The sequence below is a fragment of the Salmo salar genome, chromosome 03 (genome assembly GCF_965601325.2).
Source record: "Salmo salar chromosome 03, fSalSal1, whole genome shotgun sequence".
In the NCBI taxonomy this organism is placed as follows: domain Eukaryota; kingdom Metazoa; phylum Chordata; class Actinopteri; order Salmoniformes; family Salmonidae; genus Salmo; species Salmo salar.
The window spans coordinates 83,618,115-83,631,136 of NC_138293.1; the positions used below are offsets into that span (position 1 = coordinate 83,618,115).

General features: G+C 40.9%; 1 protein-coding gene across 2 annotated transcripts; it reads left to right on the top strand.

The window, feature by feature from the left end:
- Window positions 1–426: 426 nt before the first annotated feature.
- LOC106606603 (uncharacterized) lies at window positions 427–8,857 on the top strand. 2 transcript variants are annotated; one of them, XM_045715573.2, is made up of 5 exons: window positions 427–1,074; window positions 3,020–3,090; window positions 3,671–4,003; window positions 4,753–4,886; window positions 6,786–8,857. In XM_045715573.2, the coding sequence occupies exons 1-5, from the start codon at window positions 950–952 to the stop codon at window positions 6,894–6,896; spliced, it is 774 nt and encodes a 257-aa protein (XP_045571529.1). In that variant the 5' UTR covers window positions 427–949; the 3' UTR covers window positions 6,897–8,857. The 2 variants fall into 2 exon arrangements, with proteins under 2 accessions (XP_045571529.1, XP_045571528.1); XM_045715572.2 differs by having other exon boundaries at window positions 434–1,074; window positions 3,005–3,090.
- Window positions 8,858–13,022: the final 4,165 nt, after the last annotated feature.

Genomic DNA, 13,022 nt, shown 5'->3' on the forward strand with positions numbered 1-13,022 from the left:
GAAGGTGGGGCAGGGCCCACACTTTTGTTTTGGGGGGGGGGGTTGCCTGTTTTTCATTTTATTTTGGCATTAATACATGTCACATATCAGTTTGCAAACAATGTAAAAAATGTAGTTAATAAAGCCGCATAAAAACATGATCTATTTTTTGCTTTCTTGAGTAAGGCAGCTCCAAAATGCAGGTGTTTCAGCCTAGCTCAGTGCTTTCTGTGGTGGTGGGGCTAGACAGCAGAAAATACAGACTGTTAAGCCTGATTGGCTCAGTTTCTGTTATGATTGGCTCAGTTTTCTGTCACTCAGGACAGTATGTCATCCCCAATTCTAAGCTTAGAACTCAAATTTTTGCACCTTGGGTTCTGCTATAGTTATATTAGCAGTGTCCGTCCAAGAAGGCTCAAGGCCATTGGCCACGGATAGAATGACATCAAATCACGTTATATCTACAGTAGCTTTGATTGGACTGTCAACACCTTACTTTCCAAGTCTTAGCTAGCAGTCATCATCAGTTGTCATCAAGTCGACAATCTACTGGAAAATCCTTTTTATTCCTTGTCATGTGAAGAGAAATAATGAAGAGAAAATGTAGATAAAACGTATCGGTGCTCATCGGCCATTGTACATAAAGACTACACAACAAGTTGGAAATCGCAAATTCAACAATGAGTCGTTTGGAAGGAATCAGTGTCTAACTGCAAGCGTTGCAAAGCAACCACTAACGTTAGCCTGCTATTCAATGGAGTGGCTGTGTTTTTTCCTCCGCGAAATCCAGAATGCCAGACTTTGATGACAAAATTTGACCACAATGGACCGCTGCACCACCTTCACAAGGTGAGTCCAAAAATGTCTTGTATGCTGTTGCATAAATGATGCAATATGCAAGGGAGAAAGGTATACTGTAGCTAAGAAAGTAATACTAAGTGTATGTTGTGTAGTAAGCTGTTAGTAGGCCATGTGCCTCACCCTAATAATTTGGTCTTTTTTCATCAACACCATCTCCAATCCCCCCCATGGTGGGACCATCGTGGAATGGTGGAGTGAATACCACATGTGGAGATTTCTACTGCAAGAGAAAGGGTAATTTAAGCTTTATTTTATGAGTAATGAAATTGCTACTCCCGAGTGGTGCAGCAGTCTAAGGCACTGCACCTCAGTGCTTGAGGCATCACTACAGACACCCTGGTTCGAATCCAGGCTGTATCAAAACCGGCCGTGATTGGGAGTCCCATAGGGCGGCACACAAGTGGCAATTTTAGGGTGTTGAATAGCCAGAAAGTCATGTCTACTTTTAGACTTTTACTCAAGTAGAATTTTACTGGGTGACTACTTTTACTTGAGTCATTTTCTATTAAGGTATCTTTACTTTTACTCAAGTATGACAGTTGGGTACTTTTTCCGCCACTGTATCTAGTGAACCATTCACCTCTATCATGTCTGAGAGTAGAGGATATGTTATGTAGTGAACCATTCACCTCTATCATGTCTGGGACTAGAGGATATGTTATGTAGTGAACCATTCACCTCTCATGTCTGGGACTAGAGGATATGTTATGTAGTGAACCATTCACCTCTATCATATCTGGGACTAGAGGATATGTTATGTAGTGAACCATTCACCTCTCATGTCTGGGACTAGAGGATATGTTATGTAGTGAACCATTCACCTCTATCATGTCTGGGACTAGAGGATATGTTATGTAGTGAACCATTCACCTCTCATGTCTGGGACTAGAGGATATGTTATGTAGTGAACCATTCACCTCTCATGTCTGGGACTAGAGGATATGTTATGTAGTGAACCATTCACCTCTCATGTCTGAGAGTAGAGGATATGTTATGTAGTGAACCATTCACCTCTATCATGTCTGGGACTAGAGGATATGTTATGTAGTGAACCATTCACCTCTCATGTCTGGGACTAGAGGATATGTTATGTAGTGAACCATTCACCTCTATCATATCTGGGACTAGAGGATATGTTATGTAGTGAACCATTCACCTCTCATGTCTGGGACTAGAGGATATGTTATGTAGTGAACCATTCACCTCTATCATGTCTGGGACTAGAGGATATGTTATGTAGTGAACCATTCACCTCTCATGTCTGGGACTAGAGGATATGTTATGTAGTGAACCATTCACCTCTCATGTCTGGGACTAGAGGATATGTTATGTAGTGAACCATTCACCTCTCATGTCTGAGAGTAGAGGATATGTTATGTAGTGAACCATTCACCTCTATCATGTCTGGGACTAGAGGATATGTTATGTAGTGAACCATTCACCTCTCATGTCTGGGACTAGAGGATATGTTATGTAGTGAACCATTCACCTCTCATGTCTGGGACTAGAGGATATGTTATGTAGTGAACCATTCACCTCTCATGTCTGGGACTAGAGGATATGTTATGTAGTGAACCATTCTGGGAGTAGGGAGTCTAGTGTTACACACATCACCTGATCCCAGGTTGCACATAGAAAGCATCAATAGAGTTAAAGTCATTATTGTCACACACTCTGGTTTGTTATATTTACCTGCCCATAGTCTCACTAATTAAGGGTCACAACAGTGTAAACTAACTTTGAAAAGTTCATGGCTTGTGTCCATTGGAAGTGGTTGTTGTAGCGTACTATTCCAGTTGTACTTGAAGTGACTGTCTTTAAATGACAAACCCACAAATGAATGCTCAGAAAATAATTGTGTTTTGTTGTTTAACCTCATTTATCCCTAACCTATGACTCTTTCACATACTGACACCCACAATTGCAACTGAGATGACTTCAGGTCTTGATTCTCTGTATGTTACAATGTCATTTCTTGGTTTAGTAGGCCCTCCTCGTTTTCCTATTGGTGGAGAGATTTTACTCTGTTTGTTCAGAACCTAGCAGTAAAGTAGGCCTACCTTGTAGTCCTATTGGTGGAGAGGTTCTAGAGCAGACACCACTGTGGTATAGACATACTGCATATTTCCTGTTATTTGAAGGCTCAGTTAATTGTGATGTGAAGCTCTTGTTGTTTTAGCACGATGTCTGCACTCTGTCTGTGTTGTGCAATCTTCCTCTGTCTCCTTTGCTGCACCCTGGCTGAGAAAGGTGAGTGGTGTTGATTTTACTTTTCTATTGGGGGGTGGACATCCTTTTGAGTTCATGGAAAGGGGTGTTTTTTTATTTAACATTTAATCTAGTCAATTTTACATTTAAAATATATTAGGTACAGTCGACTCCTGATAAGTACACTTTGAATAAGTACAATACAGTTTTCCAGTCACATTTCGATTACATGATTTTTAATAGCTTGCTCCTGATAGCTGCATATCTGGCACAACAGTCCCAAGCCATTGCCTTTTCCAGGAGTCCACTGTAATCTAGAGTCCACTGTAATCTATAGAGTCCACTGTAATCTATAGAGTTCACTGTAATCTAGAGTTGCAATATCATAGATATACAAGATGCTGTTTTCAAGTCATTTACTTTTCAAGTGTAATATTCAAATGAGAGTAGTAGATGGTTCCTTGTATTAATAATCCATTTCCAAAAATAGACCCAGACTTGTGTGAAACTAGTTTTGGGTAGTGAAGATCTCCTTAACTGGTTGGTATTGGTTTATCCTTAAAACAAAACATCTGACACATATGTTGTGTTTTTCTTCCATTCTCCCATCTGCTCATGAAAGGGAGCAAGGGACTGCTGGTCCGAAAGCAGGAGGGAGACACTATGACCATCCACTGCAGCACCTCTCTGCCAGACCAAGAAAACCTGAGTGTGTACATGCGCCTGACAAAAGAGATTGAAGTGCTCTACTTTCACCAGGGTAATCAAAAATTCACCCTCCACAAGAGGTTTGAACTCAGATTGACGCCTAATGGAAAACTCAACAAAATGGACATCACCATCACAAACCTGACCATAGAGGACTCTGGGGTCTACTGGTGTGTGTACAGTGTTTATAAGTCACCCAAGAATGAGAAGACTGAGGGGGAAGGAGCTGTTTTGCTGGTGGTGAATGGTGAGTGTCTCAGCCAGTCCTGATTCGTTCCCTAACCCTCCATTTGGCACCTACTGCACCCTTCAATGTTCAAGTTTTTTGTGGTCATATGCTCAAGCACAGTGAAATGCTTAACTTGCAAGCCTTACCCTACAGTGCAGCATTCAATATCAAAATAGTATAACTAATAACACATTAAATAGAAAACAACATGAGAAATAAGATAGGGAGTTGGATAAATAGATATGAATGGCAATCAGTAATCCATGAACAGCAGTGTAGTGGTAGTAATACATATATTACAAAGGGGGAGCAGCAACCATTTAACAGTCTTATGGCCAGGGGACAGAAGCTGTTTAGGAGTCTGTTGGTCTGAGCCTTGCAATTTTTCTGGCCTTTCTCGGACACTGCCTGGCATGTACGTCCTGGATACGGATCTGTACGTTCGAAGCTGCTCCACTGGTTATACCTGTCCAGATCCTTCAGATCTGCAAATGTTGAAGGGTAATGGGGTCAAGAGGAGGGTTAGGTAACGATTCAGGACCATTGTCTTAATGTGAGCTCCGAGCAGTGCAGTCTCATAGGAACTAATCCTAACTTGAGCAACCAGGCTGTAACTTCTAAACACGTTCAGACTGGTCAGTTTGTTGAGTTGTATTGGATTCTTCAACATCTCTTTTATAACGAATTGCAACTGGGGATATTTTTTATGATATGTACTGAACTGAATTGAAAAAGGTGTGCTACCCTGGTGTGTTGCTGTGCCACAGATGAGGAGTGTGACCAGAATGATGCGTCCTCAGGGCTAGGAATGCCCAGGTATCTGGTCCTGGTCTCAGCTGTCACTGCTGGCTCTGTGCTTCTCCTGAGTCTGCTCATCCTCTTCATCTGGGTCATCCCCAGGGTAAGTTCTACAGTAAAGTGTGGGTGCCCACATGAAAAAATACTGCAGTTTACTATAGAATACTACAGTAGTTACTATAGAATTCTGTAGTAAACTGTAGTATACTGTACAATACTATACACTGTAGTATCCCTCGATCATGTGTAGTACTTACTATATAATGTTGTAGTATACTGTAGAATACTATAGTAAATACTGCAGTATTATCTGAAAAAAAACCTGAGTAAATTCTACAGTATTGTCTCCAAAAACACTACAGTCTCCAAAAACACTAGACTTTAACAATAGTAAATACTACAGTAATTAATTTGCATACACCCTGCCCATTCCCCTCCCCATATCCACATTTGTGCTAGGTTAGTTCAGAGCTTCTGCTTTTTTCTATATCTTTTCAGAACCCAGTCCTACCTACCTAACTACAGGTTATGGAAAATGTTCTCTTTTAGTTTCCTCAAGGAAAAAGCCTCTACTTCTATGTCAAAGATAATAAAACTAAAATACTACAGTAAATACTACAGTAATGTCCGCAATAGCACAAAAAGTAAATACTACAGTATATTACAGTCCGCAAAAACACGACAGTAAATACTACAGTATACAATATGCACGCACACTGCAGTAAATACTACAGTAATTACTACAGTATACACTCTGCAAAAACACTTCATTAAATACTTTATTATATAATACAGTTAATTTACATAATTATTTTTACTATAGTTAACTGTAAATACTAAAGTATAATACAGTAAATACTACTTTAGTACGCAAAAACACTACTGTAAATACTACAGTATATTACAGTCTGCAAAAACACTACAGTAAATACTATAGTATAAAATAGTTTTCTTTTACTACAGTATTTATACTATAGTTAACTGTAAATACTACAGTAAATACTACTTTAGTCCACAAAAACACTACAGTGAATACTACAGTATTTATATCATAGTATACTATAGTCTTTTTTCGTGTGTGTGTGTGTGTGTGTGTGTGTGTGTGTGTGTGTGTGTGTGTGTGTGTGTGTGTGTGTGTGTGTGTGTGTGTGTGTGTGTGTGTGTGTGTGTGTGTGTGTGTGTGTGTGTGTGAGTGTCTGTATGTGTTTAAGCTTGTGAATCTGTGTGTAGGTGTTTGAGTTTGTGAATCGGGTGGCATGATTGCCACCTCAGCACTGTCTCCACTGACCTGTCTTTTGTAGGGAAATGCACAGTTTTTAACTTCAGCCTTTTGCTTTGACTCATATATGTAGACCTGATGGAATCTGTTGGGGAAGTTGTATTATCAGTACTGTAACAACATATTTGACAGGAAATAGCTCCTTATACTAGACATGTTCCGTGGTATTGTTTGATTTGATCTACATTGATCGTATTTCATGAGTTATGAACTGCTTCTGGGGTCTTGCGCAAATTCTGCCCCTGCATATTCCGTCTCATCTAACTTGCGTGTGTGTGTGTGTGTGTGTGTGTGTGTGTGTGTGTGTGTGTGTGTGTGTGTGTGTGTGTGTGTGTGTGTGTGTGTGTGTGTGTGTGTGTGTGTACAGTATATATGCAATTTTTTTTACATTTGCAATGTGTTGATGATAATGTTAGTTCAATTAATTTTAATTCCATACAAAAGATATTTACTGAAACACAAGACCACTTCTGATCCCTCCCCCTTCTGAAGACACGGGCGACAGGTAGCCTAGAGGTTAAGAGCGTTGGGCCAGTAACTGAAAGGGCGCTGGTTAGAATCCCCGAACAGACTAGGTGAAAAATGTGTTGCTGTGCTCTTGAGCAAGGCACTTAACCCTGATTGCTCCTGTAAGTCGCTCTGGAAAAGAGTGTCAGTTAAATGTTGTTAATAACATAGCATACTAACAGTACCTTATCTGACCAGTATCTCTTGTCTTTCCAGTTAAAGGCATGGCGTGCAACGATTAGACCAACACCGGTCAGGACTAACGATGTCTATGAAGACATGCGCACCACCATCAGACGTGCACACCTCCCTCAGATGGGTTATTAGTGATGTTGCACGGCAGCCATCTTTACTTTGGGCACCACCTTCAGACAGGTTGTTACAGATGTTGCATGGCAGCCATCTTTACTTTGGGCACGACCTTCAGACAGGTTGTTACTGATGATGCACGGCCGCCATCTTTAATTTGGGTCCAAATGGAGGCTCATGTCAGCTGACTAGGAGACAATTATGTCAACATACTGCAATACATGATGTCAACGAAGGACTTTGAAAGTTATAATCTCAGGTAGTGTTTAATAGCAAGGGCTTGCATCAATGATGTACACTTATGTCAGTCATTCAACCTCAAGGTAAGCTACCTATATACTGTAGCTACTTAAGTACACAGCATTGTATGTGACTGACATCACACAACACAATGGTTGTTCATACAGAGGTTTTTTATGGTCCTTGACCCTGACGCAGCAGGTAGAATTTGAGTCTTGTAATTACCACCACAATTTAACTTGAAAATAGCACTGATTGCTGTGCATGGAATTTCAATGTCTTTAGCTGTACATTCTATTTTTCTTTATAGATTGACAATATATTTTTTAACCACTTTTAAATGTTGAATTGATTCTCTATTGTATACAGTGAGGGAAAAAAGTATTTGATCCCCTGCTGATTTTGTACGTTTGCCCACTGACAAAGAAATGATCAGTCTATAATTTTAATGGTAGGTTTATTTGAACAGTGAGAGACAGAATAACAACCAAAAAGTCCAGAAAAACACATGTCAAAAATGTTATAAATTGATTTGCATTTTAATGAGGGAAATAAGTATTTGACCCCCTCTCAATCAGAAAGATGTCTGGCTCCCAGGTGTCTTTTATACAGGTAACGAGCTGAGATTAGGAGCACACTCTTAAAGGGAGTGCTCCTAATCTCAGTTTGTTACCTGTATAAAAGACACCTGTACACCTGTATACTGTACATGCCCGTCTGAAGTTTGCCAAAGAACATCTGAATGATTCAGAGGACAACTGGGTGAAAGTGTTGTGGTCAGATGAGACCAAAATGGAGCTCTTTGGCATCAACTCAACTCGCCGTGCTTGGAGGAGGAGGAATGTTGCCTATGACCCCACGAACACCATCTCCACCGTCAAACATGGAGGTGGAAACATTATGCTTTGGGGGTGTTTTTCTGCTAAGGGGACAGGACAACTTCACCGCATCAAAGGGACGATGGACGGGGCCATGTACCGTCAAATTTTGGGTGAGAACCTCCTTCCCTCAGCCAGGGCATTGAAAATGGGTCGTGGATGGGTATTCCAGCATGACAATGACCCAAAACACACGGCCAAGGCAACAAAGGAGTGGCTCAAGAATAAGCACATTAAGGTCCTGGAGTGGCCTAGCCAGTCTCCAGACCTTAATCCCAAAGAAAATCTGTGGAGGGAGCTGAAGGTTCGAGTTGCCAAACGTCAGCCTCGAAACCTTAATGACTCGGAGAAGATCTGCAAAGAGGAGTGGGACAAAATCCCTCCTGAGATGTGTGCAAACCTGGTGGCCAACTACAAGAAACGTCTGACCTCTGTGATTGCCAGCAAGGGTTTTGCCACCAAGTACTAAGTCATGTTTTGCAGAGGAGTCAAATACTTATTTCCCTCATTAAAAGGCCAATCAATTTATAACATTTTTGACATGCGTTTTTCTGGATTTTTTTGTTGTTATTCTGTCTCCCACTGTTCAAATAAACCTACCATTAAAATTATAGACTGATAATTTCTTTGTCAGTGGGCAAACGTACAAAATCAGCAGGGGATCAAATACTTTTTTCCCTCACTGTATATTTTTTTTACATATTTGATGGCATTGGGCCTACGCCTATTTTTCAGGCACCAGGCAACTTTTACTGCTATTTTATTGTAATACTTTTGCATTCTTTAGTTTCTGTACTGATCATGTTGTTCCTGTAATGATAGTCTATTTTTCTTAATAATAAATCAGTCATAAGACTAACAGTTCCGTTTCTGTGGTCATTGTGGCATCTCATGTTTTTCACAACAGTTTTGTGATGTTTGCATTTTAAGAACTCACATCAGCAGGGCTCGTCTGTCTAAAGGAAAACAAGTTAATTTTTATATTTACTGGACAGGCTGGGGTTGGTCGGTCCGGTAATGATGTCACCTTACAGCACTTACTGTATAGCCCACTAGCTAGCTGGGATCCAATCACAAGTCTACCGCTTTACTAAATACCGTTTTTCCCTTCCATTCACTCCTGTCTCTCTCATTATATCACAAAAATAGGAAAAGGAGTGGAAACCCACTCTTCTTAAAAAAACAGTATTCTGAAAGCCTGAATGACTATCAGACAATAAGTCCACCTACTGACTCATTAACACAAGTGTTACACTGCATTGCGATTATACTAATGTGTGTTAATGCAGAATAATTTTCCAGTGGAGTGTCATTCTACAACAACTTAATAGCTGAGTTCAGGGTTTCCAATAGAGCAGTGGTCCTCAACCCCTGGTCTGTGGACCACCACTGTTCCCTGAGATGTTAGTGACTGGTCCCTCAGACGGTTGGCTGATACAAATTAAGTATGAACTAGTTTGTGTTAATCAAGGCATTTTTGGATGGGGAGAGGAGCCATTGCTTGCTCAGTCTCTGAGACAAAAATGTTTAGAATCGTTACATCTAGAGATTCGTTACATCTAAAGCCTTGCAAGGCAGTCTTTCCATGAGTCAAAAGGCAAGGGCCTAAATGTCACACTGTTTGTCACTAAAGCATGCACAACACCAGACCACAGTGGAGGTGCATGTTGTTTTCATTGCACACACCACTTAGATGTGGTGAAAGTTTGGTTAAAGCCGTGACTTTCTTCTCCCGCTGTGGACCCGAGTGTTTTTATATAGTGCAGCAAGTGTACCGTGTATGTACAGAGGTGTGTGTGCCTTTGTGTAATTGTAGTGCTTTGTGTGTGCTTGTGTGTGTGTGTGTCTTTGTGTAATGGTAGAGGTATGTGTGTGTTTGTGTGCGCATGGAGCCTGCTTAGAGATGGCATAGAGACGAGACTTCCTGCCTTTGTGCACGTGTGTTGGTGCAGCGGATGGTCGAAACTGCAAGCAGAGAGGAAGTCAAGACCCCCGTTTACAGGAAACAACATAGGTTAAGCTTACTTACCCACACGACAATGATGCTGACTAACTTGATTAAAGGTTTCATCATAACCTTCACCACAAACTGGCCAAGTAACTTTTTCACTCAGTCCCTGCTGATGTTTACAGTGAATTCAATCCGTCATATTTCTCAGGACATTTTCACATACTTCAATTTCTGAAAAAACAAACATACTTTATATTATGTGTTACACTCACAGCCAGTCATTTCCTGTTTAGCTGTAACATTGCTGATTCTGAAGTATGGGCCTGTACGTCAATTCAAAAGAAGTTCCATATGACTTCAATCACTTTCTGACTGCACTCCTTTAATTTGAACGAAACTTTCCATACATGTTTGCCCATAGAGTAAGGGCTCAGAAAGTGACTTTTTGGACCTGAATGCCAAAACATTAAAAGTTGACCCATTTTGCATTCCCCACCCTACCATGAGACATCCATGTCTTCATCAATGTACTTTGATATAATTTGAAAGCTTACAAACAGGCTTGTCAAATGGTAAAAAATGGGTCAACTTTGAGCACCTCTATCCTGAATGTTTTGGCATTCAGGTCCAAACTGTCACTTTCTGACCACTTCCACCATGGCCAAACATGTATGAAATGTTGTGTTCAAATCAAAAGGGGTGCAGACAGAAAGTGATTGAAATCATATGGACCGACCCAGAAGACATTCTCACGAGGAAAAAACAAGGGTGTGCGAGATACTGTGAAATAAGAATGTATGTACTGTGAAAGTGCTCTGTCGAGAGATTTTGTGACAGCTCATCGTGTAAACGTTGTTTCAACGAGGCTGCAGCACCCACAACATTACACCTACTTTCTTGTGACGTCGCATAGAACCTCAACCCTGGACTGATGGAAGAAAAGTCCCAAGAATTCCTCAATGTAAAGTACCTTACATTATTATAACACTGTAGTTGTCCTCCAATGAGTCAAGATGACCTTCAATGATTCATTCAGATATCTGGTCTGGGTCTCAACATGGCCATTATGTAACGTTTTTCTCCTTGCCCTGTCAATTGGCTCTCTTAGGGTCCACATTGAACTGGCACATACAGAATGAATTGCTTGCCTGACAACACTAGTCAGTTGATGTGTCAGTCCAACACTGAAAGGGGGAAGGCTGAGCTGAACTACTGTATACTGAACAAAAATACAAACGCAACATGTAAAATGTTGGTCCTGTTTTTCATGAGCTGAAATAAAAAGGAGTATTTCTGTCTGTAGTAAAGCCCTTTTGTGGGGAAAAACTCATTCTGATTGGCTGGGTCTGGCTCCCCAGTGGGTGGGCCTATGCCCTCCCATGCCTACTGATGGCTGCGCCCCTGCCCAGTCATGTGAAATCCATAGATTATGGCATTATTTATTTATTTAAATTGACTGATTTACTTATATGAACTGTAACTCAGTAACATCTTTGAAATTAGTGCATGTTGCGTCATATTTTGGATCAGTATACATGGGGCTGCATCTGACTGAGAGGATGTGGTTATAACAGCCTACATTATCTCTGGTGTGATCATACCAGTTTCATACTAGATGCAGTAACCTACATACAGTCATTTCAAAACATAGATAAGAAAGAATTGATAGGATCATCAGTTAAGTTTGCAACTGATTGTTTGGTTTTGTATTAAAAGTACTGATCATTGGTGAGCAGGCAGGTCACCCGTGATACAAGTAAGTATTCAACGTCCATCTATGTCTGAGGACTTCCGGAGCGGAGTATGTGGGCATTCAGGAGCTCAGGGCATTCCCGGCCCAGCATGCACTTGTAGTCAACTTGTGTGCTGCTACAGCCCCTTGCTTTAGCCACTGTCATCTACTATGCTACATTTTTCACAAAGCAACTGATAAAACACACAGTTGAAAAATAAAGGTGACGTACAAAGATGAGGACCAATAGCAAGATAGGGAGTGCAGTGATGTAGTGTCCACAACTAAAGAATAATTGTGGAATCTGAAAAGACAGGTATCCCTAAAGCATGATGGTGTACGTAATACGTGCACATGCTAACAGAAAGGAACGAGGTGGGTAGCTAGCTAAGTGTGTCATTGTAGCAAAGCATTTACTAACAAAAAAATCTGATCTCTTAAAGGTTCCGTCCATTTTTGTTCTATTATCAATAATATTCAAAAGGCATGGCACATCTGAGCTATCTTTTTTGCAGGTGCACGGTAACAGTTGAATAAAATGAGAAAAAAGATGAAACCCGCACACCGCTCTTGATGTTATCACTGTTCTTTAATAAGCTTTATGTATCGGCCACACGGCCTTAAACTTAAGCACGTTTTCTCAAAACACTGTTTCGGGCCTAGAAACCCAACAAAGAACTGGTACCCATTGTAAGCCCAAAAGCAAATTCTGTCCTATAGTTAACAACTCAATTAATACATATTGTAGAAAATGGATTGTTGATCCCACACAGGTGTTCCAACGGGAGATACACTCTAATCTGGAGCCCTATTAAATAACCGTATCTCAAAACCTGAATATGAATACCTTTGCTGCAAATGTGCCATACGTCCATGCCTGTACATTTTGCCGAAATTACACAAACCTAAAACAAGGCAATTATCCAGGCATACCAGCGGTTGCAAGAATAGGCTCAATGCAAGAGACATTGTCGACCACAAAAGTGGCCCGAAGGGTGTTTAGCATCCCCATTGGCTCTGCAAGCGCTGAGAGGGTATTCTCCACTGCTGGCCTGCTCTCCAAGCGCTGAGAGGGTATTCTCCACTGCTGGCCTGCTTTCCAAGCGCTGAGAGGGTATTCTCCGCTGCTGGCCTGCTCTCCAAGCGCTGAGAGGGTATTCTCCGCTGCTGGCCTGCTCTCCAGACACCATCACATGAGCCTGAAGCCACAGACTGGCAAAACTCATGTTTCTAAAAAACGAATTCAAAGGCACTGTAGATGGAGCGTAATAAGGCATATTTCGTTTATTTTCTATTTGATTCTTAGTAAGTCATGTGTGCAATTTGTAGACTATAATGACTTA

What these genes read in the sequence shown, in the direction of transcription:
- LOC106606603 (XM_045715572.2), top strand. Translation starts at nt 950, where the DNA reads ATGTGCCTCACCCTAATAATTTGGTCTTTTTTCATCAACACCATCTCC. An exon ending in TTTCTACTGCAAGAGAAAGG is followed by an intron (nt 1,075 to 3,004) that starts GTAATTTAAGCT and finishes TGTGATGTGAAG; the next exon opens with CTCTTGTTGTTTTAGCACGA. An exon ending in CTGCACCCTGGCTGAGAAAG is followed by an intron (nt 3,091 to 3,670) that starts GTGAGTGGTGTT and finishes TGCTCATGAAAG; the next exon opens with GGAGCAAGGGACTGCTGGTC.